Source organism: Brachyistius frenatus, unplaced genomic scaffold, assembly GCF_029030835.1.
Source record: "Brachyistius frenatus isolate BFR_SWC_R1_liver_20210118 unplaced genomic scaffold, ASM2903083v1 Contig_43, whole genome shotgun sequence".
Lineage (NCBI taxonomy): Eukaryota > Metazoa > Chordata > Actinopteri > Embiotocidae > Brachyistius > Brachyistius frenatus.
In genome coordinates, this window is record NW_027210642.1 from 1,054,318 (window position 1) to 1,082,072 (window position 27,755).

The 27,755-nt window shown below is 43.5% G+C and overlaps 3 protein-coding genes across 4 annotated transcripts in view; 1 reads left to right on the forward strand and 2 right to left on the reverse strand.

Moving 5' to 3' along the window:
- The window catches only part of coro7 (coronin 7), a 106,460-nt gene extending 90,427 nt beyond the window's left edge, over nucleotides 1-16,033 (reverse strand). The window contains exons 1-7 of the mRNA XM_069702828.1: nucleotides 15,860-16,033; nucleotides 13,714-13,810; nucleotides 13,238-13,318; nucleotides 13,022-13,092; nucleotides 11,897-12,083; nucleotides 10,690-10,766; nucleotides 6,421-6,471 (exon numbers count right to left, since the gene is read on the reverse strand). Coding sequence (XP_069558929.1) covers nucleotides 6,421-6,471; nucleotides 10,690-10,766; nucleotides 11,897-12,083; nucleotides 13,022-13,092; nucleotides 13,238-13,318; nucleotides 13,714-13,810; nucleotides 15,860-15,919 — 624 coding nt within the window. The 5' untranslated portion in view covers nucleotides 15,920-16,033. The remainder of the gene's footprint in view (nucleotides 1-6,420; nucleotides 6,472-10,689; nucleotides 10,767-11,896; nucleotides 12,084-13,021; nucleotides 13,093-13,237; nucleotides 13,319-13,713; nucleotides 13,811-15,859) is intronic.
- A 394-nt stretch (nucleotides 16,034-16,427) lies between these two features.
- dnaja3a (DnaJ heat shock protein family (Hsp40) member A3a) lies at nucleotides 16,428-21,519 on the forward strand. Its single transcript, XM_069702830.1, has 11 exons — nucleotides 16,428-16,648; nucleotides 16,914-17,050; nucleotides 17,142-17,225; nucleotides 17,355-17,561; nucleotides 17,706-17,858; nucleotides 17,952-18,099; nucleotides 19,237-19,301; nucleotides 19,464-19,592; nucleotides 19,688-19,803; nucleotides 19,918-20,015; nucleotides 20,700-21,519. The coding sequence occupies exons 1-11, from the start codon at nucleotides 16,441-16,443 to the stop codon at nucleotides 20,720-20,722; spliced, it is 1,368 nt and encodes a 455-aa protein (XP_069558931.1). The 5' UTR covers nucleotides 16,428-16,440; the 3' UTR covers nucleotides 20,723-21,519.
- Nucleotides 21,520-22,252: 733 nt separating this feature from the next.
- On the reverse strand, nucleotides 22,253-27,467 carry hmox2b (heme oxygenase 2b). Of its 2 annotated transcripts, XM_069702832.1 has the most exons (7): nucleotides 27,033-27,467; nucleotides 26,715-26,867; nucleotides 26,047-26,163; nucleotides 25,810-25,927; nucleotides 25,067-25,558; nucleotides 24,537-24,660; nucleotides 22,253-24,430 (listed from the first exon to the last, which is right to left on the reverse strand). In XM_069702832.1, exons 3-7 carry the CDS (start codon nucleotides 26,127-26,129, stop codon nucleotides 24,303-24,305), a joined length of 945 nt encoding a protein of 314 aa, XP_069558933.1. In that variant the 5' UTR covers nucleotides 26,130-26,163; nucleotides 26,715-26,867; nucleotides 27,033-27,467; the 3' UTR covers nucleotides 22,253-24,302. The 2 variants fall into 2 exon arrangements, with proteins under 2 accessions (XP_069558933.1, XP_069558934.1); XM_069702833.1 differs by having other exon boundaries at nucleotides 26,715-27,467.
- Between the last annotated feature and the right edge of the window lie 288 nt (nucleotides 27,468-27,755).

Here is a 27,755-nt window from a genome sequence, read left to right on the forward strand (position 1 = left end):
ACATACACCCCCCCCCCACACACACACACACACACGATCACACTTTTCCAAATATAAGCATTCAAAGACACAGAGATCAGACAGACGTACAAATGTCGTTTATTATTCCTGTGATGACAAACACAAGAATGCGAGAGAGACACACACCTACCAGGCAGTTCAGTCTGTGTCACTTATAGCGGGATATAAAAGATGGTATAGCATTGAAACCACTGTGCTTTTCCTTGGCCCTGCCCAGCGTTCCCTCCTCAAGTCCAAACCCATTCCAGCCCATGGTCCTCTCTAATTTCACCCCAAGCAGCAGAAGCATGAGCAGAAAAAGAGGAATCTGGCCCCCAAGTACAGCAAACTATTCCCTTTTCCTGTCTCCCTCCTCTTCCAGCGACCACAGATCGACAGCTCTACGGCCAGCGCTGGCCCAAAACTATGAGGGGTATTTTCAGCACTGTAATTTGAAACACACATGGTAAATGCACAGGCACACACTCGCATACAGAACCACACACTCAGCAAATACGCAGACATTGGGGATAGATGAAAAGACAGGAGAACGGAGAGGAAACACAAATGCTCACAAAGGCACGTGTCCCGTAAGGATCAGGTCAGCATATGTCCGTTCTCCTCGAGTGCGGAGTCTGAGGAGTCTTACAATTCAGTCCAGGAAAGTAGGGCGGAGGCCTCACTACATAGAGAGGTGAAAGAAAGTCATCTAAAAACAAGAGGCCACTATAGCAAGGGAGGGTAGGACCGAGAATAGCAAAGCGAGTCAAGAAAACTGTTTGTTTGGTACTTGATGATTCACCCCTTTGCCATTATTACAATGGCAAATTTTAAATGTGTGATTTAAATCTAAAAGAGAAACTCGAAGGTTTTCATTGATTTCGGTCGACTTTAATCATCTGAAAAGCTGAAACACTGAGACAACAGCTTAGTAACACTGTTAACCATGGTTTCACTCACTGGGCCTTTAACAAATGTTTTGCTCATCTCTTCTTTTTTTTACTTTTTTTTAATGAAGCTTTAAGTAACATAACTTTATTTAATTATTCAAATCAATTTGTAATTCTTCAACCAACAAATAAGTTGGAGGTTATGTAACAAGATATTTGCTCATATACATGTTGAAACACCATTTTAACGGTGAAAGACGAGAAATTCAGGCCAAACAGAAAGACACAAAACAAAACTTAAAATCTTGAAACTCGACCTGCCTTCAGTGGTGAAACAGGATGAGAAGGGACACCACATGTACGGACACACTCTTTCCTCATGTGTGCCAGCCAGCTACCTAAATACAACCGTCTGTGCGTCCGTGCATGCACGTACACAATCGCGCTGATTACAGACCTTAACTGCGCCTTGTACAGTCTTATTTGCCATAAATACAGCCGGAGCAGGGCTGTAATTAGGGACTAAATTTACCCCACCTGGCCAACGGGAGAACCCAGTTCGGTGCTGGCCACAGGGATGAGGCAGCCCCACTCCACTGCGCTGCCCTGGGAGGAACCAGGACACCAGTGGAACCACATCGATCAACACGATGTCCATAGATGTAACTCAAGGGACGTCCAAATGCAAATACCTGATAGACACAACATTATTTTTTTTTACAGTTAATGGACGACTGCCAGTAGAATTACTTAATTGATCAGCAGCACACGATGGATTATACGCTATGGGCCTGATTTACTAAAGGTTTGTGTGTATCAAAAAAAAAATCCCATGCTAATAGAGCAATTTAGCACCCGCAATGATATTTACTAAACCTGAAAGTAGAAATAGGAGAAGTGATTGTGTGTATTTTAGTACGACTGAAAGGCACATATTAATCAGGTGCGCAAATCTGGAGAGACGGCTGCTCTTATTAGTTTGGTGAGAAGGAGACGCAGGAAAGCAAATAATATGGAGAGAACGTGTTTTTACACCCGTTTGATGCCAGAGGCATAAATTATTCAGACATATCGTTTCTCCAGCGATGACATTTCTGAGTTATTGAACGAACTGAATGATGATTGACAGCCACGTTGTACCAGCAACGTCAAAACTTCTTATGACTCAGCATTTTCCTGCCTCTGGGTCATTCCAGCGTATCGCTGCTTCGATATCTCACCCAGTCCCGTTATTCAGGTGTGCTTTCGCAGGTACTGAATGTGTCCCGCAGAATTCACAGGTAGCTTCATCAGGTTCACGAGCACTCGCGAGGCACTGAATGAAAAGTCACCTGCTCATCACAGAAAGATCTGGACCTGCTGATCGGTGATTCTGACAATCTGGTTTCTGGTCTGATTGGAACTCTTCCAGGGCAGGTGTGCTTTCATCCTGAGCACCCAACTGGATTGTAAAATAGACACTTAAACCATTTGATGAGCAGAAATGAAAGCACATACATGATGTGCAAAAGCAGAGGTGACAGTCAGTTCCTTTTGTCTAAGATAATCAAAAAAAATGTCTTACACCTATATATTTCACTTTGTTTGTGTGCCACAGGGACATTCAAACTCAAAATAAGAGCAAGTCATGCTTTAAAATGCTCCCTAGTTTTCTTGAGATATCCTTCCCCCAGAAATGTTTTCAGAGAAGAGCTGTGGCTTCGCTTGATGAGGATAACTGACTGGCTCACATGTACAAAGCCAAACAGACCTCCCAAGTGAGGTTACAAATTCAAATAGTTTGGCCATTTCTCTGCCCCACTCTGTTTACTTTGTGGCCACACTGGTTATTCCCTGCCATCACATCACATCTGCAACAACAAACTCATCAACATGCAAAGTGGAGAAAGTGCTTGAAAATTCCCTCACATCATACACAAACAAGCTACTTTGTGGAATCTCCTTGAAACCACTCATACAATGTGAAATGTGTTGTGTTATGTGTTATGGGGTTGAACAGCTTTGTGGGTCACACTCTTCTATGTGTCTAAACTGCTGCACTCATCATGTTTCAGTGCGTTTAGGATTCATGGCCTGCACCCTGTAAAAGCCCTCTTCAGCAGATGCGGTGCTAATAGGAGTGGCGGTGGCTCTCCCACTCTGCAGAGCCGCACATCTGAAAGCTGTCAGGGTGAGGTTCTGCCGACTGATCCCAGAGGGCTCCAAAGCCAAGCCTCTCAAAGCTGGACTTTGGGTATTTCAGAGAGATATGGAGAGGGCAAGAAAGCAAGAGAACGTAAAACCAAAGAGGCAAAAGCAATCCTCTAATAACTTTGATCTGGGTCCCAAGTCTCCTCGGTTTGAGGTGGTGAGGCCATGAGCTGAGTGCAGAGGAGGACAGTATGCTGACTCGCACATCTGCACATCTTGGTCTTCTCCATGGCAGTGAGATGGGGAATTAATCAGAGAGTGGGGAAAGAAGAGAAGACAGAGACGTGGCTCAGTGGTTGCTCGGTGTCCTGACGGGCGAGCAGTCCAAAGCAACCTTTTTTTTTTTTTAATACCGCAGACTGTTTTCAAATTGACATCTGACAATGACCATTAGTCTTCTTGTGGGCTTTGCATTGATTGCGAGTCTGAAATTGACAAAGTAAGAAAAAGGGAGAGAGAGAAAGACAAAGAAAAGAGGTTGCTGCTCGAGCAAGCAGAAAACCAAAGCTAAACATCCAATCTGTATTTCATTGTGGTTGCATACCGTGTTCAAAAATACAATAGATTTCAGGTAGTGGCTGCACACAGATTTCAAGCACTACTGACTGCTGAAATGTGGTGATGACAGAGTCGTTAACTCTTATACTGACTACCGGTTTCAATTAAAAGCCAGTATATAGTTGTTAGAGGAGGTAATGGGGAAAAATCCTGCACTGAGAGAGTTTTTCAAGCCAAATCAGATCAGCAAATGTTCTGTTTCCCGGCACCAGGTTTGGCGCCTGGGAGAAGCACTTTCTAAAACATATGAAAGATATAAAACTCAAAAGAGGAGCATCAGCAATTTTATACAACAAAGTCTGTTTTCAGTTCCTGGAAAGTATACTGAAACTGTAAAGAAAGACTTTTCAGAGGGTCAAAATCTGACTAAACTGTCTCTCGTGACGTCACTTGAGTCAGTTAAGGAGCACATTTGAAAATGAATAAAAAACGTGGGTTCGGAGACAGAAATATGTGATTTTACAACACCTCTGTAGCCAGCTCTTTAGCTCTGCTCGGGACTAGCAGCTTAAGGTTCCATTAGCTGCTTCTAGCGTAACAAAATCAAATATTCGTCCAAACCGAGGTGAGTATTTGAGTTGCATTTTTGGTAAATTAGGCACCAGGTTTTGACAAGAAGAACGTGTGAATAAAAATTTTTTTTTTTAAAAAGGTATCAAAGTCAATGCAGCTGGGCTTAGATCTGCCGTAAGAGCTTCTATGTCTTTCCACTCTTTCTGTTGCTCTCCACTGTCATCTATCTACTGAAGTCAAAAATGCCATAGACTTGGCTAAAATGTCCTAGCGCAGCACATCTCCCGCCACCAGTAACCACCGAGACAGACAGACGATCCAACACTGATTCAATCTGAACTAATGAGCCCCTGTGGCTGCAGCAAGTGATTTACATGCAACATCAGTTTTACTTTACTTCAATTACTTTGTCTTTTTTTTTTTTTTTTTTTTTTAACAGAGCATGCTAACTGGAATAGCAATTTTCAGAGAATTTGTAGCACTGATGAAAAGCTGTGCTTGATGCCCACATTCAATGTCTCCTAAATGCCATCAACACTGACACACCTGATGTAAAGAATGAGGTTAGAAGACTGGAGAGAAGCCGCTTCCATCGCTGGCTCTCTCTGCCTTTCAGAGTCAGTGACATCACATAACTCAGGAACAGTACTCCTTTCACGACGGTCTCAAAAGTTTCGAAACCCATAAAAGGACAACAGGGTCTACACATGCCCACAGGTGTATGAGTCCACAAATATGCAGGTATGCTTCTCTCTCGCTGCCGCACAAGCTGATGTACCTCCAGGTATTCCAGTGATCTAATATCTAATCTGCTGCGGTATGTCGTGTTTTTGCAGGATCCCACATATTTACAGACGAGAGCCCACAAGGCAGGCTGGCCATCGGCATAATTAAAACTGCCTGGGAGGTCCACCACTGAAATGTGTGAGAATATTTGCTTTATATCGAGCAGCCTTTCACGACACATACTGCCCCCCCCCCCTTCCCTCAACACACAAATGCCCTACCATTCCACTTCCTCATTGCCGTTGGCTTAAACAGAATCCTATTGGTTCAGACCCGGTTGTCAAAAAAAAAAGGGGACCCAAAAAAAAAAAAAAAAAAGGGAGTGGTGAGAGTCAAGAGGTTCACACTAGCGTAGTGTGGCATGGGTACCCGTGGGAAGAGGACGGCATCATGTGCAGCACATCCATAAATCATTAGCAGATGAATTACAGTGGCCAGCGGTGAGCTCTCTGGGTTACTGTCAACATGTTTATCACTCGATGTAGTGTGCAAAAAAAAAAGTCCTTATCCTAAATGGCTGTTGAGTGACACTCTAAGCTATTTTTCCCCACACCTGCATCACCAGTGTTTTCCAAAGTGTAAGGAAAGGTGATTTTTTTTTAAGATTTTTCTTTTAATGAAGGGAGATTTTTAAGATTTTTTTTTTTTTTTTTTTAAAGAACAATGAATAAATTGTGTGCGTCTAAAGCTTTTAGCTTATTCGTATGTGTCGTAGAGCCTCACTTCTGTAAAAAAATAATAAAAAGAAGCTAAACCTGTGTGGATAGTCTGGATACACAGACCATAAGAACCCCAGCAATACTAGATTTTTGGGGCTTGCGCTAATACCGATATTAGGAAATAGAAGAATTACCTGATTGATTTATTGGCCAATATTCTTTTTATCTATAAATATAAATAAAAATAAACTTTTTTTTTTTTTTTTTAAATAGGTCCAAATAAATGTATAAATGTGGTTATCAAACACTTTTGACATTTGTAACAAAGATATGTAACAAGGGGTTGATATTTTACAGTTTATTGTCCACACTGACATCAGTGCACTGAAACAGTAAACCTCACTGGTGATTTAATACTTAAAACTAGCTATACATTTTTTTTTTTTAAATCACATAGAAAAAGCATCTTTTTCTACATCATGTTCTGTAAAACAAGTTTTCATATCAACGCATATCAGCCAACATATACAGCAATTTATCAGTGATAAGTTAATCTCAGCAAATACAATTGACTGAGTGATATATCAATCAGGCTCTGCAGATAATACTTGTTCAATTCCTTGTTGGCATTGCTCTTATGACAACATTTGTGATGGAATATGTGAACTATAGAAAAAAAGGGACAAATTAATCCTTTAATTAAAGTTCTGTCTGTACTAAATAAAGGGATTTCTACATGGGATGGGTGCATTTCATGTACCTGCCTCTGAGAGCAGTTGCTGGTTGTTTTGGTAGTGTGCTCAGGGCTTTACTGACAAACTTACCTGAACAGGTGTCACCTGGGCTCTGGGATCAAACACCCGCAGCATCTTGTCCTGGGCAAGCAAGAAAAACAGGAGAAACTTTAAGAACACAGAAACTTAGGTCCCTATGGTGATGATTCATTGGCACCTTGGTGCTCCTTCTTATTCTCAGTTCAGTCTAATGAAACAGCATCTGAAGTTAAGTAACACTAATGTGTGAAGGCTGTTGAAGAGTTAGAAGTTCAACATGTAAGAGAGGCCAAAGAGCATGTGCAAGGTCACGATTTGAAGTTCTCAAAGAAAATGGGGAAGGAATTAAAGGCTCCACAGTTGGCTGTATTTTTTTTCCATTAAAATTACATGAATGACTGAAATATGAAAGCTACATCTTGAAAGTATTAATAAAAAGTCCCTCCACCTCAGTATAACTCAGATGAAGAACAACACAAGCTCTCCGAAGTTTCCTCATTTATCAGTGAGATCTCACTGATCCATCGTAAGCAAATGCAATCCAGTGACCTCTCCGCGGCCTCGTGTGCCTCGACCCCAGCCAGCCCAAACACACATTCGGCATCAATCAAAGCAGCCAATCAGAGAGACTCCGGCATGATTGGGAGGAAATGGGACCTAATGGGATCAGGCTGTGACTGGGACATGCGTGTCTGCAGCCGTGTCACTCAATACTGCTGTGTGACTGTGATCACAGCAGCAGCCTGACATATGAAGCTGACAGCAGGTAATACCTATAAGTACTTAGAGTAAACCATACACATACTTAGTAAACATATACATGTCAAAGGGAATCAGGAGGCTGACTATGACACAGTCAAGGACAGACGTATAGACAGAGAGGCACTGTGGCAGCCATCAGCCTCACAATATAAAAAGCAGACATCACATGTCCTCCGCTCACAGACAGCAGCATGTTATTCTGCCGAGTTCAAATACACATTGAAGAATATGCTCGGAGCATCAGCTTGTTTTCATCGTGCTCCCCTCAGCAATCAAAGAAGGCATCCATGTGCTTTTTTAAAAAAAAAATCTCGAATAGCAAACAGGGGTTTTTGACCAACGTGCTGATTCTTTCTTGGCCTCTCCATCCTGTCCGTGAGTGAGTAAAGCCCACCCACGGATATGATGCCCCTAAGCTACATCTTCAGGTCTCTGTGACCCGGGACTAAGCCAAAGGCTCAGAGCATCGCAGGAATACAAACACACACTTTTCCCCCTCATAGCCACATTTCTGCTGAAACCATCTCTGAGCTATGAGCTATCTGTTTTTTGATTAGCTCATCTGCTAGGTATTTTGGTAGATTGCCAACCAGAGCTGCTACTAATGATTATTTCCGTTATCGATGAATGTCCAAAAAAAAAAAAACCTTGACAAAATGTCAGAAAATATAAAAAGTAAATTACCATATTTCCCACAGCCTGAGCTGATGTCCCAAAAATTATGTTTGTGGAAGCAATAATCAAAAACCCCAAAGATATTCTCTTTTCTATAATGTAAGACAAAGAAAAGCATCAATATCAAATTAAAGAAGCTTAAACCAGCAGAGTTTGGCATTTTTGCCCAAAGAGGGACTAAAACGATTATCACAATAATTACAAATGAATTGCTTAATCATTGCAGCTCTGCAACCAATCATCATTTAATGGTACAATCACTTTCAAGCTGCTTCCATCCTACCAGCTAATGACTTCCCTTTGAAAACCAAACACGCGCATATTTACTGGACATACATCATTATACAAACATACATTTGCCATATTAAAGCCGTTGACTGCCATATCATCTCGAGTGTTGTAGTGCAAACAACTACATATGAGGGCAGAAACTATCTGACTGTGCAAACACACAGATGAGGGGCTACTCACGTACAGATGTGTTCACCAAGTAACCACACACACCCACACCCACACACACACACACACATTCAAACAAGCAAACACACTCTCTTAAGCCTATGACAATAACACATAAACACACATACCACCTAAACTCATAAATGCACAGATGGAGGGCCCAGATAGCTGTGTGTGCATTTGTGTGTGTGTGTGTGTGTGTGTGTGTGTGTGTGTGTGTGTGTGTGTGTGTGTGTGTGTGTGTGTGTGTGTGTGTGTGTGTGTGTGTGTGTGTGTGTGTGTGTGTGTGTGTACGTTGAGACAGCTGCTGTTTAATCAAAGTGATGGAGCCTCATTCTCAAGCTGCTGTTAATGAGTTTTCACCACGAGTTGGCTGCACACAACTTTCACATGTACGGAAACACACACACACACACACACACACACACACACACACACACACACACACACACACACACACACACACACAGATGCTGGGAATCTTCAGCCAGGGGTGCTCTCTCTCTCTCTCACTGCTCATCAAACACACGGTGCTGCCAGCCCTTCGTTCCCAGTCTCCCACGGTTACGAGTGTCGAAGCCTGTTGAGATTGGCAGTTTGAGACTGCAGGATGCTTTAATTAATGTTATTTTCCATCACTGAAAATTGTGTAGGGAGTTTAGTACACTTTCAAAATCAAGGTGAGCTGTGGACCATAACTCTGACGACACCTCACTTCTCACCATCATACCGCCCCGCCCCATCCATCACTTGGATAAACACAGGCTTTCCTTAGTCTCTGCTCTCAGTACCTGTGGATTTCATTCCTCTCAACTGAATACCGCCTTCTCTCTATAAGTGTGTCGTGAATATACATCTCTCCAGGTCCAATTGAGGCTTGTCATGATTCCTGCTCTTTGGGATGGTGGTCTCCCCCTTCATCTTCCCCCAGCCCCGTGCCCCAATGTTTACCCTACGGGAGAGCTGGGGGATTGGACCCACATGTTGGCAGGCCCTATTTGCTTTAATAAACTGGATTGGAGAGATTGAAAGGGGCCTTTTGGGTTAAATGACACCAGAGCCCAACAGGGCAAGAACCTAGGAGGCCCCCCGGCCTCAGATCTCAGACCCCCTCCACAACCACCCCCCCCACACACACACACACACACACACACAGTTTCTTCTCAGGTGTCTTGTTCTTTCAGCCTACACTGAGCCTGATGGGGTTGGTAGCTCTGGTGAGGACGATTATCCTGTCAACTTAATGTCACGATTTGGACACAGCCAGTGATGGGCGTCATAATTTGTTCCTTGTCAGAGTAAAAAACAAACAAAGGAGATTGGACCAACAATCATATCCATTAAATACGTGCATGTGGTATATGTTTCTATGTCAAAGGTTATTTGGTGTTAAGCTGAAGTAAGCACATCACGCATTGTCTGAAGTATTCACTGGAGGTCTCTGCCTCTTTTACACATCAGTCAGTCTATGTGTGGTTTCAGTAATTCACAGTAGTGCACAATATGAGAGTTTAAACTGAGCAAAAGAAATAAGTTATATTAACTTCCAGTGATGACAAAGGCCCTGGCTCTTCCTATGAACCAAATATAATCGTGAAACAATTCCAACTCAACTATAAATCCCTTCATTCTCTGCCTCCTCCTCATAAACTCATGCCGCCTCCTACCTTCCTCTTCCTACGTCTACAATATTAACAACCTAATGGAAAGCCCTTGGCCATATAGCTGCACTTTCTATCGTGAGCAATTAAATCAGTTTCTTCTTAGCTTTTCCCAGTACTCTACAAACCTGCCAAAGAAGTGTTGGTTGTCAAATGCTGTGTAGACTTAAACTTGAAGAGGAAGGTTGGGTTCAAGGGGGCAGAGAGGGAGGGGTGCTGGGGATCAGGGATCAGGGGTCATGTGGGGTTAAGATAAAACAAAATCCTTCACACTCAGCCTGTTGCCATTTTTACTGGCTTGATTGCCAAGTTACAAGTTTCCAGTCAGAGGCAGAAAATCTCTACAAGCCCTCTATCAATGTCTTTGGCATCACTATTACCACATTAAATTAAATTGCCTATTACTTCTTTAATGTTATTTAGGGCTTTCCAAGTTTACCCTTTTTTCCCTCTAAAGAACTGCTCTCTAATTCCTCATGTAATGAGTCTAATGTGTAATGTGATCCCCACCCTTTTTTTATGAGCTTCACCCCTGTTGACATTTTGATGAAATAAGCCCCATGTAAACAGATAAGGTGCAGCAACGTTTGACGTGTGGCTTTGCTGAGACACTAGCAGCATCTAGTGGTCATAAACGGCAACTACAGCAATCAAACCTGCTTCAAGGAATGGAACAAAATACAGCTTTCACTTTATTAAAAATTACATTTGAGCCTTGCAGGTCAGTGTAACATAGATCTGCTGCAGTGTGAGCTGTCCTCACCTTGCAGGAGGAAGCCAGCAGGGAACCGTCCTGCTTCCAGCTCAGACTCTGCAACAGGTCTCCGTGCTGCTCCAGAACTGTAGACACACAAATCATAATTTAGAGGGGTAAGAGAAGGAGAGGCACTATGTGAAAGATGAAAACAGAATTTTGAGAAGGCATAGGGAAAAAAAAAAAAAGAGAAACATGATAACACAATGAACACGGAATGACAGCACACAGACGAGACAACAAAAAAAAAACACACCGAACTAGAGACGTTCTGCAGGAAAATGCAGCGGGGAGATGAAGCTATAAATCAAGCACAGAGATCAGAAAACACAACAATAAAAGTATGAATGATTTACACCACGGGATGGATCGTATGTCCCTACAGGTTAAGCATATGTGAGACATTTTGAACATGACACATGTAAGGCTGCAGAAGTGAGCACAGCACAGCTTGTGTGAATTATTGAGTTTCACCAAGACACTGGAAAGATGAAGGTTGCTCTTGTTAAGATAGCTACACATGAAGTAACATGACATGAGGTCAAACTGTAGAGGAACAAACAGGAGCCCAAACACACACTCACTCAGATACAGATTTGTGTCATTCAAATCGTGTTCCTTAACCACATATGTAAAGAAAACCACAACAAATGAGGGCGATGAAAAACATTGTGTTTGTGGAAGGAGGGTAATGCTCATGAAAGGTTGGAACAGCAGTGAGCAGCAGCAGCCAGGCCAGCTGTCATGGGATGGGGAAGGAGGAGCGCAGTTGTGTAGGATGTGTGTTTGGGGAGGGATGTGGGGGGGGGTGGGTGAGGCCAGAGGATAGTGACTATATCCTGAGGCCAGCCCGGAGAGACTGGGACCAGGACTGCAAAACCAAAACATTACCTCTGCTGCTCCGGCACTTAGACAGAGCCACAGGGCTGTAAAACGTAGGCAGCGTCAGTGTCCAACCGAAAATAAAGGCCAACCAGACACTTTACTCCAAATATACATTTATGTTACACACGGAAACAAAAGATGGCACAACATAAATTGAAGACTAACCGACAGAGACTGAAATGTTCAATGTAAAGTGACAGTACATGATGTACACTAAAGACTTTAGACAAAAAAATAATAATTTGTGAAGTATGCTTTAATTGTAATTTGCATGCTAGAGAAGAAAAAAAAAGCACGTGCGTGTTCTGCTCATGTTGCCAGCTGCAGTTACCTGCTAGTGGCGCGTCCTGGCGGCTGGTGTCCCAAATCAAAGGAGACTTTGTGGTGCCAACTGCCAGCAAACCAGAGGAGGTGGGATGGAAGTGCACCAGCTCCAGCCTGCCTTGACCTGGACGCAGGGTGAGCTCTGGATCGCTGGGCTGCTCCTGCTCTGGGTCACACAAACGCCACAGCTTCACCTGCACACACACACACACATAGAAAGAAAGATATGAAAATATGAGTTTCTTCCTCTCCTCCATCTCTACATCTATTTCAGGCAAATCACACCTTTTTTTTTTAATTTTATTTTTTTATTTTACACTTTTCTCCTTTCTCCGTTTTGCTGGGAGTCGTCCTGGCACATTGGTGAAGTTCTGCTCGTTTGCACATTATGTGAAACGTTTATGATCAGTCTGCTCAAACGAGCCCAGCCGGGCTGAACGCCCACTTCCCTGCCGTCTGGCCATGCAGAGGGAACACACTACGAATTAATATATCAAGATGCAACATCAACCGGCCATGAGGTGGTCGTTAAGTGATGTGCGCCTCTGAATGTTGATACTGCACTGAATAATTTGGGGTTTGGGCGCAGGTTTGAATTTCCAGTCGCTGCCAACAGACCAGACTAAATAAACCAGCATGATGATGACTTTATAGGTTAGTCAGTAAAAATACATCACTGGAGTCATATTTCATTTCACTTGCTCAACACAACCAAGTCGGTGAAACAATATGCCCTGCTGGCAAAAGATAAGAGGAGCAAAAACGCTTTGCACACCGGGCACTGCGGATCACATCAGTGTGTGTGGCGATAGGTATGTGTGTTTACACAGGTCTGCGAGGTAGACCGAGCTGCCGAGTTTGAAGATGCAGACCCGCACTCAGCACATTCCAGTGAGCTGGAGCACCTGTGGCTGAGGACAATGTGCTGAGAGGAGGGAGTCTTCAAAAGGTTTGAACAACAAAATCTATGGTGGTTCATGTTGCATTCGAAGCCCTGCCAGGACCAACAAAGCCCGAAAGAATGGAGAGTGAACTTATGTGTAAGTACACCGCAAGAAGGTAAAGTGAGGATAAAAGGAACAAACGAAAGAATGAACAAGGTCAGGGAGAAGTAGGACATTAAATAGCTTACCGTTTCATCTGCAGAGCATGTGGCCAGGAGACTCTCATCAAAAGGAGAAAAGTCCATATCAGTCACCAGATCTGAGAGAGAGAGAGAGAGGAAAACAAATGGAAATGAAAACTCAGATCTGGGTCACATCTGTCTGGCTCAATGTCATTTCTGGGCAGCAGTGTCTGCATTTCTCATGTGATTAGTTTATTTTACAAAAGGATGAAGAAAAGCTACCAGAGTGGCAAGAAATGTGGGTGACTGTCCATTGGCCATTTGAACCAGGTTTGACTGAAGACAGGCCCAGCATACCTCCACCTGCAGACACACACACACACACACACACACACACACACACACACACACACACACACACACACACACACACACAACACAGAAATGTTATGAAACATACTCTCAAAATCTGCTTTGTGAGACTTCATAGTGGATCACAATCCAAAATGTCCACCCTGTTCAAAAATCGACTTTTAGGATCACAGAGAAAATATGAATAAATAAAAAAAAGACATTCTATCTTTTTTTTCCAAAGGAATCCTTTTTGTTTCATTTTAATTTGATTGATGTCGTTACGTCAATATTCTGGACTAAATAAACTTAAATGAAAGCACAAACGAAGCTGAAACTATAAAGAGTGGCTACTTCAATCTGCAAAAAGCCAATGTTACTGTTCAACCACACTTTCATAGCCTTACCAGCCTGCTCGGTATTGAAAGCCACCAGCTTGGTGCTTGCTTTGATGTGGTTCCCCTGGCAGGAGAAGGAGCCAGCACGAACATGGTTGATCCATGCCTGGGTTTAAGAGTAAGGGAACATAATGGGTGAATTTAGGGTTTGATAATGAACATAGATGAATGAAAACAACAACAAAAAAAGCACCGTTTACACTGAAGAATCCAATTTATTTATATAATGTTACCAAACACACATGACCAAGTTGCTGTCACAACCATAAAGAAAATAAAGTGAACACAGCAAAGAACAGGAAGGATCTAGCCGAGAGGACACACACACACACACACACACACACACACACACACACACACACACACACACACACACACACACACTCAGAATGAGCAAAGTGTTGAGGAAGTGGAAGGACTCCCTGCGTTGCACCGGAAAGAACTCTTAAAACCTCTTTCATAACATTAACAAGGCAAAAGGGGCAAGAGGACAGTGTGTCTGTGCAACACGCTCCAACAACTACTCTACCGCTGAGCTGCTCCTCTGAAAACTTATGAGCCACCGTGACGGTCACTTGGCCCACAAGGGACCCTTCACGGCCCCAACAGCTTTGCAGAGGACAGATGCATGACTTGCTCTGTTTATGCACCCGTGCATTTCAAAGCGCCACTCGTACGTGTGCAAATAGCAGGATCACAAGTTCTAGAAGAGTTTCTGCCAAAAGAGACGTAGACAACAACATGTAAATGGGGTGTCAGAAGCTGTGTGGGAGCAGTATCGGCTGGAAACTTAATTTAAGCCTCAGAGTGTTGATTACGATAATGACTGCTCGCCACCACCTCTGCCAGCAGCTAGCTGCAAAGATTTCTTATCTACTTAACATAATCTTCTCTCGACGGGACCTGTGACAGGTACAACTATTCCACTAAGCTGTTTCAGCATCCAGGCTGCATATGGAGGATCTGTACGATATCAAGGACCCCTTATGTTATGATAAGGATCGTCTTCCCTTAATTATGCATTTTGATCAACGCGTACAAGATTTCTTACTCCGTCAAAACCTGTGTCTCAGGATTAAAGAGTGAGCCACCTGCCGTTATGAATCCATCCACAGGCCCGTGATTTGAAACCAACACCAACGACTGTGTCCAGGGGACTACGGGACACTTGCCAAATGAGAGCTGCCTCAATTCATTCCCATGCTACCCCCTGCGACTACTCACTCAAGCTGTTCTGGATTTATCCGAGAACAAAAAGGCCCACTCATCTTCGCTTTGCCTTTTGTCTTGTTCCATCCCTGTCGAACTCACCTCCTGTCACTTGTCCCAGTTTTGAGTGTTGCAGTGTTTGAAATGACAGCACACAAACACTTCAGCACGGGGGGAAAAAAAGCCTCATCTGCACATTAACGTGTTCTGTTGCGTGAAGGGCTAGTTTAACATTCACAGGCGAAGCACCACCTGCTGTCTTGAGATCCTGTGCAGAGATTGGAGAGACACCAACACCATTCACTGTCCCTGTGCATACCAAGCATTTTACTGCCAGAGTAAAAAAAAAAAAAAAAAACAAGGCAGGAGATTACGTAATGCATCACAAGGAAGGGAAGCTGCAGGCGTTGCAACTTTAAACAAATGGGTCCAGATCAGGGAGAAAATGGCAGATTTGTAAGACACTCGTGTCCCGTCCAGACATGTCGCCTTTTTGCAATCTGCAGGACAACTATCACTGACAAATAAGCATCACGGTAATAATATCACTCGTGGCATTTGCAATTCAATTTGGGCGGACATAGTAAATCTCACATTTTGTGCCAACAAAAACCTGCAGAATACAACACGAATTTGGAAAAGAAATGGGTGAAAGCTCAATGACTGATGGGCGTCTCCGCAACATCCGATGAAGGCGAGCGCCTTCATGTAAACCACATGGCTCGTATATTTTACTAAAAGCCCTCAGTTAGCACGAACGCCAGCATGTGGGTTCAGATTTGTGTTCTCATTCCTGTGCAGACTTTCCAGATGCAGGAAGTTCAACATCTCTCTCAGAGACAGGCGTTCCCCCCCGAAACGCCACTTAAGCAGCGCAGCTAATTACCGATGCTAACATTAGCCTGGAGAGCTGTCTCGGGGAAAAAGATGCTCGTGGGCTACTCACATCTTTCTTGGCAATTTTCGGAGTGGTGTTTTTGAATTTGGAGGTCTTAAAGCGATTCATGCTGCCCTCTCAAGCTGACTTTCGTGCCTTCCGGGTGTCTCTGTCGAGCTGGTTGATACTCGGCAGAGGGATCCTTGCTGCAGCTGACAGTTCAGACGCGTTGCTCGGTGTTCGCTCGATTTGCTCCACGGAGCTGTCCCATTTGGCGGGGTTTAGCTTTTCGAATACATCGGAACGCGACGTTTTTGTTCCGTGCCACCCCGGGTCATAAAACATTTGCATTCCTATTTTACTTTGAAACTTGTGTACACAACCGAACTGAATATATTTGAATACTAATAGTCTTCCGGTATTCCGGTATCATCTCTAGCTATTTGGCGAAGGGTTAATAAAAAGAAAATATTTTTTTTTTTAAAGGAATAATATTGAAGATAAACTTTTACAGCTGGTTTTTCTTTTCTTTTTTCTTTTTTCTGAAGAGAGCAACATCTTGCATTAAACAGAACATCTTTGCGCTCTCGGTGACGCCCCCTCCCTCCCGGACATGCGCACTGTGTCCGAAGCGGCGGCTCAGTGCAGGAATGATGGCGTCCTCAGCTGCTCGCTGCTCCTCACGCTGGATTACGGTTATCGTGTCCTCTGGACATCGGAGGGCCGCCGGAGCTGTTGTCTCCTCTGGCAGTGGAGGGGTCCGGCGCATTTCTACACTGGGTGCGGAAAAGCTGTGGCGCGGGGGCAGCCTGGCGTGCGGCGGAGCAGGGAAAGCGTTGACATTGAGAGCGCTGTCAGGTGAGTGATGCTAGCCATATGGTATCGGCCCAGGCTAGGCTAGGCTAGGCTAAACGTGTTGCAATGTGTTGTTTTACCGAAGTGACAAGAGGAGCTTGAGACAACGACGCAGCTGCTTTGAAGCGCGTTACAGAGAGTTGATGCCATCAGTTTGTTTGCTCACTTTCAAGCAAAATTGTAGAGTTGGATATCAAAAGTGATGCAGCCGCAGCACCACCAAACAACATCTACTTATTACCCTTCCACCTGCTGGACACCTTTTCAGGCCTCAAGTCCCCCAACGCTGTCTGCTCGCTGTCCTTTCACACAAGTGCCCCTGTTAGCAGCAAGCAGGACTTCTACCAGATCCTCGGGGTACCCCGCACTGCAACGCAGAAGGAGATCAAGAAAGCCTATTACCAGGTTCGTTCCCGCCTCACACACATTGTTTTGGTCCCCGGCTGACCGATCACTGCAGTAATTGACTAGTGTGTTTGTGTTTGTCGTCCCTCAGATGGCCAAAAAGTACCACCCTGACACCAACAAAGATGACCCACAAGCCAAGGAAAAATTTGCTCAGCTGGCCGAGGCGTACGAGGTACGAGGTTTGGCTCCATCAAGCTTCCGCTTGATAGATCTGCTGTTTTATGTGTTGCCTCTGTGTGTTTCATTCAAGTTCATGAGGGAAACGATTGACCTGTTAAATCGTGCTCTGTGTTCCTTACAGGTCCTCAGTGACGAAGTGAAGAGGAAGCAGTATGACACGTTTGGCTCAACGAACTTTGATGCCGGTCAGGCTGGTGGCGGGCAGCACTACTGGAGCGGACAGGCCAGCAGTGTGGACCCAGAGGAGCTTTTCCGCAAAATCTTTGGAGAATTCTCCGGAGGCCGTGGCTTCGGAGACTTCAACGCCATATTCGACCAGCCTCAGGAGGTTCGTTGGAATCTATAAAAGCCCACGTAGAGAATTTGATCTTTGCTTTGAGAACTCGGCTGATTCTCATTTGGGCATTTTTATTGGCACGTATATTCAGAGTGATGACCCTCTGGCCCCCTGTTTTATTTTTTTTTGGCGCAGTATATCATGGAGCTGACGTTCACTCAGGCAGCAAAGGGAGTCAACAAAGACATGTCTGTCAACATAGACGCAGCCTGCCAGCACTGCGATGGTAAAGGCCACGAGCCCGGCACCAAGGTGCAGCACTGCCACCACTGCAACGGCTCTGGCATGGTAAGAGCTCCGACACGCTGTCTTTCTTCTTTACGGTGTTTTTAATATTGCATCATGAAGCACGTGTTTTGTTTTGTTTTTTGCTCCCTGTAGGAAACAGTAAACACGGGCCCCTTTGTGATGCGCTCCACGTGTCGTCGCTGTGGCGGCAAAGGTACGGTCATTGCCACCCCCTGCCACTCCTGCCGTGGGACGGGACAGACCAAGCAGAGGAAGACCGTGATGGTTCCCGTGCCTGCAGGTCGGTCACACTCGACTAACCGTGGAGCTGAGTACCGTTTACATGCTGTAAATACCTCGAGGGTATTTTTTTACTATCATTGAGCACGAAGAGTAACCCAGCAGAGTATTGGCCAAAGTTTGTTTTTTTTTGTTTACAAAATCAATGAAACATTTCTTTAAAGTGCAGCTGCACTGATGAACAGAATTCATAATGATGTACATACATTAGTATGAATGAAGTGCCTGTTGCTCTTAACTAAAATACATCTTTACACTTCTCCAATTAAATGTTTGGTTTTTTTGCCTCAGGTTAGGTTTGTGTTTGGCTTCTTTATCACCAATTTATCAGGCATATTAACTAAAAACTGTGAAAAGTAGTCCACCATTAAAAACGTAATTAGCAACACGATAAAGTTAGAGTTTATTCCTGAGAGGAAGTTTATCTGCTGGTTTTAAGCTCTTCACTGGCCATAAAGGCTGTAAGAAAAGTAAATGTACATGTTTATCTTGTATGTCAACCATCTTTAAAGGGAGAGTTCGGAACTTGTTGAAGGGGGTTGTACGAGGTACTTCTCCACAATCAGTGTATTACCTGCAGTGGATGGAGGTCGGCTCGTCCTCAGTTTGGAGAAGCAGACAGCAGGTGGGAAGCTGAGCTATGTACTGCTGTGGACAGGGTCAGCAACAAAATGTGCATTAGACCCCCCCCCCAAAAAAAATATCATTTTCGGTGTACGCTATGTATAGAATACTCTCACCGCTTTACTTTGCTGACAGACAGCCTTTTCTGATGGGAAACAGAATCCATGTTATTGCTCTCTTCAAAGCCACCAGACTCCTTTCACAAAAGCAGGCATTTTGCTTCGCAGAACTTGGGTGTCGCTGGTCTCGATTGGTTCGTTAGTTGGTGTTATTGTGTTGTTTTTGAAGTCACACAATATCTATGGATCAGTACCTCATACAACCCCGCTTCAAAATTACCAAACCTTCTCTTCAAAAATCTCAAGTATAAAGTGAAGTTCGGACAACCTCTGCCCACCTTTCAAGCCTGCAGGAGTTTGATCGTTTTTTGTCAGCACATTATTTATGCAAAGGAAGACATCGTGACGCCTGTTCAAATTCGAATGAGTGTTTACCTATTTGTTTTGACTTTCAGGAGTGGAGGAAGGTCAGACGGTGAGAATGCCAGTTGGAAAGAAGGAGATCTTCATCACATTTCGGGTTGGTATCACCTTCACGTCCGCTGCTGCTATTTGTTATTTGTACAACGAGGCATTGAGCTGTCTGAGCTCTTTGACTCCGAATGTGCAGTTCAGACACCCCGTGGTGGACCTCCTTTTTGAAATGCTGACAATTGGACACGGTGTGTTGTGATGTGTCCAGGTCCAAAAAAGCCCAGTGTTCAGGAGGGACGGCGCAGACGTCCACTCTGACCTTCAAATCTCTGTGGCACAAGCCATCCTGGGCGGCACGGCCAGAACACAGGGCCTTTATGAAACGCTTAATTTATCAGTAAGTAGACTCTCCAGTTACCAAGCTGATGGGGAAACATTTCAAACATGTATAGTACAGTAAGTGACTGGTGTTTTTTTTGTCCTCGTCTTCAGATCCCTGCCGGCATCCAGACCGACCAGAAGATCCGCCTGGCTGGGAAGGGAATCGCTCGCATCAGTGGCTATGGCTTCGGAGAGCACTACATCCATGTCAAAATAAAAGTACCCAAGTAAGAGTCCACAGGTGTCTTTTTGCCCCAGTAAAAATGTCAGACGGAGAAGACTTTGTATTTGAATCCAATGGCTGTCTCCCAATAATCCTAAAATGTTGTTTTCCTGTGCAGGACTCTGACAGACAGACAGAGAGCTCTGTTAATGAGCTACGCTGAGGACGAGACAGACGTAGAGGGGACGGTGAACGGAGTGACTGCCACTACCACAGGTGAGAGGACAGTCTCACTGGAAAAAAAAAAACTTTTCCTACCCCTCCCCTTTTTTTTCTTTTTTTTTTTTTTTTAACGTATCTGTCCCCGATGCAATTATTCACGTAGAGCAGTTAAAATCTAAATTATTTAAATTCCATTTCTGGTGGCCCACATTGCTGCCCATAGATTAACATCTCTGATCCACTGAAATGGGGTTTCAGGAAAGGAAGTTGTGCTGCGTCATAAGACCGGCTGATGCAGTGCTACTCTCTGTCCAGGTGGGGGCAGCAGTGGTAAGCGGTCTGAGGCAGGGCAAAGTGGGCATGACAAGAAGGAGGCAGAGGTGAAACCTCAAGGGGGCTTCCTCTCCAAATTAAAGAAATTGTTTAGTTCTTCCTGACAGCCACAAACCAGGTAGGACTGGTTATTTTATGTTCAGTGATTGTTTCCCGCTCCACTGTCTTTTTGTTCTTTCGATCATAACATGCTGCATCATGCAACACTTTTTATTTTCTGGTACTTTTTGCTGTCTGGTTTGTGGCCGTCACTTTAAAAACCACGTACGCATGCACTGCTGCACTCGGTTAGATGTCCAGCCAGTCTGTGGGATGTCCTTGATAAATCTTAATCTTTTCAGTTCTGCCATTTGTCAAAAGGAGAGACTGTGGCCATTTTTAAGCTCTTCTTCCTTCCTCTTCAAGGTAAACGATCATCCTGGAACTGAGAGGCTCCATCAGAGGGGCAGAGGGGAGGACAGATACATTATGAAGAAAGAGACGGAGGAATGGGGAGGGCTGGTTGTTGGATGAGGCCGACAAGGATTCTGGATGGATCATTTACAGACCTGCCAACCTGCCCACCTAACCCTGTAGTGAAAAAGCCGGAGGATTACCTGCTCCGTTCCTCTGCCAAAGTGGATCCATACAGACAAGAGGATCTTTCCAGTTTGCCAATCACCTCTCTGTCAAATGTCCATTCAGGCCATTGTGGTAGCAAAAGACATTTCTCATAGCAGTTGCTGTGTGTTGGTTTTCTGTTGATTGCCAAATGAGAAACAAACTGGTGACGGCAGATTCCACGCGCACAGAAATTATTGTGTTGACAAAGACTACAGATGGAGTCTTGAGTTTTATTCAGGGTTAGATGCCCCTGTTACTAATCCTTCAGTTCTGTATGTGTTTTCAGGCTCGATTTCCCGTTTTCTCAGCACCTTACAGGACAAACGTCGTCAGACTACATGTTTACCCGTGAGTTTTAGTGTTGGGCTGTTTAAAGGTGTGTCTGCAGTGGATATTCTGATGGAGGATTTAACGGTGGAGAGGTTTCTCGAACTGTGAGCACTGATGACTGTGATCTGTCCCTCTGACCTTTTGCATTATGAGCGGGAAAAAAAAAATATATATGCCCTTTTAGTTCTGAACCATAATCTCATTTGTACATACGGTTATAGATCATACATGCATCAACGTGTCATATAGAAGCGATATAGTGTACAGCTATAATAAAGCTATTGTCTGAGAAGAGTGTTTGTTTTCAATAAATCACAGAAGAAATTACGCTAAGAATGCGTTGACGCTGACGCGTTAATATATTCGTATAAATGGCGCTCACTCATTAAAATACTAAACACTGCTAAACTGCCTCCAAAGTCTGAATCAGGGCTGCACCTAATGAGTATTTTCATTAGTGCTCAATCTTGATTGTTTTCTTGTTTAATCGGTTACTTGTCGAAAATGATTTTAAAATGTCAACCAGTTTCCCAAAGGTGCAGCCTAAAAATATATTTTCTCACTTAACAAGTCCACGTCAAAATATATTGAGATTATTAATAACCTAAATTCAGAGAATATTGGCATTTTTTTTTCATTGAAATGGCTCAAAACAATCAATCATAAAAATGGTTGGGATCAGTTATTTCAGCATATTTTGAAATGTCTGTGCCAAATTGAATGGTAGTCCGCCTCATAGCTGTTGGCATATTTTTCACCACAAATGTTAAAACTAATCACGGCACTAAAAAGTCTTGGGATTAACGATTTCAGTAGGACTCGTCCTCTGGAGACCATTCTGTAAAACATTTCATGTCCGTCCATCCGTTGGGAGATATTTCAGTCTGGACCGACGCACTGACCAGCATCGCCGGGGCAATGCTGCAAGCAACTGGAACGGGCCAAATGAATTCAAATCAGAGGGCCTGTGTGCGTTAAAAAATAATCATCTAGTTGTGATCAAAAACACCAATCCAACGCCAGCATGAAACAGGAAAACAGATTTTTTTTATTATTATTATTATTATTTCATTATTGATAGCACAACATACTCCTGGATTTTCACTCTCTTACAATGAAAGTGCTCTAGAAGGTCACTAATAAAGCTCCAGTTAGATGCACAAAGGGATTAAGAGCGTAGTTAATGTTAATGCAAGAGAATTCAAAATCAACATAAATTAGTCAAGCACTCCAGCCACTTGTACGTTTCATTTATGGCCACAACCATCTGCACTCCTGAGATTCAAGTAAGTGTCCCTTTCAATATGTCCAAAAAAAAAACAAAAAAAAACTGAAGTATTTTGACGTGGCACACTTGCATCATTAAAACAAAATATCACATAGAAGAGTATATCTGGCGGTCTCCTGTTTTAGTCATTGCCATCTGACTGCAACATGAACCTGAGACTTTCAAATAGAAAACACTTTCATCACCTTGATCATCATGGCCTGTGATCAAACAGCTGCACCACAGCTGTTATCCTAAATGATCATTTATTAATCAAGAAATACTGCACATCTATTTATGTATGAATGCGTTATGCAAATGCACAGCGCGGGAACCCAGCCGAAATGTTATCGGCAGGTTTCGTTTGGTGCTCTCTGTTTTTGAAAAAGTTCATAAAATACCATTATTGTGTCAGGATAAATATCAAATCGCAAAACAGTGCAATTGCACTGCGTAGAATACGGACATCACAAAATATTTCTCCTTATCTATTTTGAAAAAAACAACCAAGTGTGTACTACATACAGTATGAGTGATGCTTCCACAGTTTAGTGATGTTGTATACTGGCATATTCATAACAAATGGATACATTAACCGGAGCTGAGCTGCTGAAGGATCAATATATTAGTCATTCATAATCGACCACAAAGCTCACATATTTACCCTTCATGTGGATAAGCTACATGGCTATTGCAAGAAGGTAGACAAAATCTTATCAATACAAAAAAAAAAAAAAAAAAAAAGACCATTTCCTTGTAAAACAGTTGCACTTATCTCGGTTAACACCTTCGTCCTAATATAGGCTCCTGCGGCAGGTAGAACTGAATCATTAACAAGTCATTCATCTTGGATAGTTAAGCTGTGCAATTAAATCAACAGGCAGTTGTTGTTTTTCTGAATGCAAGATGCACTATCACATAACCCTTAAACAGTAAAATTGAACATGCACCAGGAGAGATTAAAATATCCTGTATATATTTACTATTATCTGAAAGCCGTTTATTAATCGGATGATTGATAAACGGCTTCGCTTGTCATAAAAAAGCTTTTGAATTTTTTTTTTTTTGCTGACTAAGTGCACATGTACAAGGTTTTGGAGGCCCAGGAATGAATCGTGAAATGTGACTGTTTTCACATTATGCTTGGGACAGCAATCAGTGTGTAGAAGTGAAATAAAATACATGATAAGGTTACCAAAAGTTTACATTTCCAAATAAACTTTTATTTTACTGTCGTCTCATTAAAGGCTTCATTAAAAATCCATTCGGCAGTCTGTCCAGAAAAACCCTACTGCGCACCACATATGCATAGTATGTTTTAATATGGTTTATTAAGCTCACCAGGATGATAAATTCATCATTCACTAACGTACCTCCATTTACTCAATTACAGTTTTGGGGAGAAAATATCACTTCAATCTGACTATCAGAAAACAGCTTTAGTGGGTCTGGAGATTCGACCAAACACACTGAAGGAGGGATACAGAATGGAGGGATGGAGGGATAGTGCAGAGGAGGTAGAGAAATAAAAAAAAATAAAAAAAATGTTTTTGAGAAACTAACAAGTTGCAGCTTGATGGATGGAGTTGACATCTAAATGGTCCTATAAGTCATTTCGTCGGAATTCTACCGCTAGAAACAGATTCGAGTCTTATTTTCCGTTAAATTCAAACGTGAAATAAACTTGGACCCGATAAGAATGTTTGTATGAAGCTATGAAGTGGTCTGCAGTTTGTGGAACGTCTCCTTACTGTGCTTCCTTCTACGTTGCTCTTTTCTCTCTGGCGGCAGCGGAGTGACAGACCGGATCACATCAGATACCACGCAGCCAACCCAGCCAAGGCGGCAAACCAGGTGGCAAACAGGACCTGTCCTGTCGGGTGGCGGAGGACGGCCATCGCCAGCTGACAGACGTACGCCGTTCCACCCGATGTCGCTGCGACACAGAGGAGGCGCGAACGCAAGCTTAGATTGAACAAAAACGCGGAGGTCCTCGAAACAAGTGGCATTTGTGCATCAACTCCCGATGGAACAGTACTTACCCATTTTGGCAGCGTAGTAGGGACATTTGCTGATGTCTCCACCCGTTGCTCCATGAACAGGCATTCCAGCATCTAAAACGTCCTCCTGGATGGTTTTACCGATCTCCTCCAACTCCTCAAACACCTGCCGGAACCAAAACAAGTTCTGTGAGGTTGTACTCTCTTCTACAAAATGATAATAACATAGGCAGACAGGAATGTTTGTTTTTGGCTAATAGAGCCAAGGACACACGTCAAGAAGTATCATTATCAGTCTGCCTTTTTTTTTTTTTTTTTTTTTTTATCTCATTGGGTTTTCAATTGCCCCTTTGCTGCACTGGTTTTGATTATGTGATGTTTTTAAAAGTGAGTGTAGGTACTGTCTATTACTGCATTATTTTTCGGTAAAAGAAATCGGAATGGCGCAACATTTTCAAAAACTTGGGTCACGACTTAATGACTAAGGAAAATTGACCACTGCATCGTCACCACCGGGGCCCACATTTCTTCTTCTCTCTCCTTCTTTTCTCTTCTCCTGCCTGGCCTCTCACCTCCATGTTGAACATGAAGGCCTTGACAGCTTCGTCCACCAGCCTGTTCTTTGTTTCGATTTCCAGCTCCAGCTCATTCATCCGACTTCGGTACAGCTGCTTGAACGCTTTGGTACTGTGGATGGCATCGAACTGATAGAACTCCAGGCCCTCTCCTGTTGGCGGCAGCTTCAGGGCTCTCTGTGCCACCTTCTTCAGCACCTGGCCCCCGGACAGGTCCCCCATGTAGCGGGTGTAGGCGTGGGCCACCAATAGCACCGGGTCCTCCTGTCCTACTTGGTGGATACGGTCCACGTAGCGTTGGGCGGCTTGGGAGCAGCTGACCTTGCTCTGCCATTCTGGCCCATAAAAGTACTCCAGGTCACGGGCCAGAGCTTCATGGCGGTGCAGCTCTGCCGGAAAATAAAGAGGGGCAAAGTGGGGGTGGTCCTTGTTCCTTTCAATCTCCTCCTCCATTGCAGTGTACGTGTAGTAAAGCGCCACAGCACCAAGCTGAGGAGACAAAAATGAGTCAGACATCTCTCTTCTGACACATTTCAAATGCGAATACTAGTTTGTTCATTGCTGTTTGAGCCCTACAGTTAGTTTGCTTGTCTCATTCTTGTTTTTCCCCCAGTTTTCTTTGCATTTTTTTTTTTTTTTATTAAGCATTAATTACATATATTCCCTTATTGTCTTTGTCTTGCAAATTACTCTTTGTGATCAAAACGTGAAATTTTCTCCCTGATTTCCTTCAGACTGACCTTGAAGAGCTCTTTGCGGATGCGTCCCCTGAGGAAATCTTTCACAAACTGAGTGTTCTCAGCCTTTTCATGAACCTCTTTGGTCCCTGCTGCCAGCATCTCAGACAGATCTTCAGGACTGGGTTATGAAAAGACAAAAAAAAAACAAGAGGGAAAATGTGTATTTGACAGAACTACAACAGCATAATTAGTCTGCAATCTTATTTCACAACAAATAATACCGGAAATCATTTTTACCTGAGGGTGCCCTCTTTCTCCTCATAGACAGGCCCTGCTCCATTGGACACACTTGTCCTCGTCTCCATCTTCTCTGTTGACATTAGTGGTGTGATCTTTACCGCCACCTAGATTACCCTAGAACCAGGACAAGTTTTTTTTAAAGTAGCAGTGTATTCACATTCAAATCACGGACATCACAGTTGGATAATAGTTCATCAATATATTGGCGTTGATACATTTTTTTTTTTGATCAGAGTATAGAATATATATATATAATATATTATTGATACAACCTATAATAGTCTGTAACTGTCACACGAACTACGATTGCGTGACAGCTTGTCAGAATAAACAGGGGAACAATGAAAGGCTGCAGTGGACACTGTGGTTTTCTACAACTAAATAGGCGGTGTGTGAAAGAACAATAACATAAGAACAACATATAATCTATACATTACATTATTGACAAATTGTCCAGAATAAATAAGAGAGCCCGCAGAGCGTAAAGTAAACAACACAATAAATCTGCCATTAAAAGTAATCAGGCTGTTGATACTGTTACTTCTGCACAATCACTCAAATACTAACAACACCACAGTAATATGAATTTATCCTTTTGAATGGGTAGGATCATTAAATGCTTGGAGCTCCAAACAAAAGAAGAAGTCGTGTGTACATCACCTTACCCGAGAGGCAGCAGAGGCCTGATCAGAAAAAGGGGGAGCTGATTATAACCCCTCTCCTCTTCACAGTAGACCTCCGAGATGAAGATGACGACCACAGGAAATACGACTTTTGCCAGGTGACTCTGCTGCTTTTAGGTTTTGACCCGATTTCGTCTAAAAGGGAGATAACACTTATGTCAAGAGTGGAAAGCTGATGCGGTCTGGAAAAAGGGGGGGGGGGGGGAGAGGAGAACAACACCCGGGCCTGAACTACGTGAACACAAAGCAAAACAAAAAAGCAGCTCAGACAACAACGGCGCAAGGCCTTCTGGCGTTTACCGGGAGTCTCGGGAGAATAACCAGAGGACACAGCGAGCTGCTGCTGCTGCTGAATGCGGCGGGTTATTGAAACCACACAAGTTCAGTTACCCGCTCTAATCACAAATCACAAGCTCCGACCGACTTCCGTCGATGCACAAACGCCTCACCCGACGCCCTCCGACTTGCTCAGAGCATTATATATATTTTTCTCTCCACGACCCGCAGCTGACTTTACTGGACGACGCTAGCCAAAGTTAGCTGGGAGCTAGCTGACGTAGCAATTTAACGAGCTCACAAAGTCGTTCAAAGGTTTGACGAGTGCAACACTGCGTTGGGTCCACGTGTTTATTCACTTTTAGTATTCGCCGGGCTAGAAGGCTTTGGTATCGTAAAGACATGAAAGCGCAAACAAACCTTCCCCCCCCCCCCTAACACCGTGAAAAGCGGTTCACTTGTAAAACCCGCAAACGAGGATGCGGACTCGGGACGGAACTTGTGCGTCCAACTCCGCCCCCTACCGGCTGCGACAGTCAGGTGCTTCTTACCGGAAATGATGACGTAAGTTTGTAGTCCACATCAAACGTGTAGTTCTTTCGCAGAACTACTACTGCAGTAGTTTTTTTTTTTTTTTTTTTCTTCAACTGCCACCAGTGGTGGAAGAAGTATTCAGGTAATTACATCACACATTACGTAAGACAGGTAACACAATACCCAACTGTGAAAATATTCTATTACAAGTTA

Excerpts from the sequence above, each read along its gene's own strand:
- dnaja3a (XM_069702830.1), top strand. The coding sequence starts at position 16,441 with ATGATGGCGTCCTCAGCTGCTCGCTGCTCCTCACGCTGGATTACGGTT. Across the intron at positions 16,649-16,913 it reads GACATTGAGAGCGCTGTCAG|GCCTCAAGTCCCCCAACGCT; the intron begins GTGAGTGATGCT and ends ACACCTTTTCAG. Across the intron at positions 19,804-19,917 it reads GTCAAAATAAAAGTACCCAA|GACTCTGACAGACAGACAGA; the intron begins GTAAGAGTCCAC and ends TTTCCTGTGCAG.
- hmox2b (XM_069702832.1), bottom strand. The coding sequence starts at position 26,129 with ATGTCAACAGAGAAGATGGAGACGAGGACAAGTGTGTCCAATGGAGCA. Across the intron at positions 25,559-25,809 it reads TCCGCAAAGAGCTCTTCAAG|CTTGGTGCTGTGGCGCTTTA; the intron begins GTCAGTCTGAAG and ends TTGTCTCCTCAG. Across the intron at positions 24,431-24,536 it reads CTACTACGCTGCCAAAATGG|CGACATCGGGTGGAACGGCG; the intron begins GTAAGTACTGTT and ends TCTGTGTCGCAG.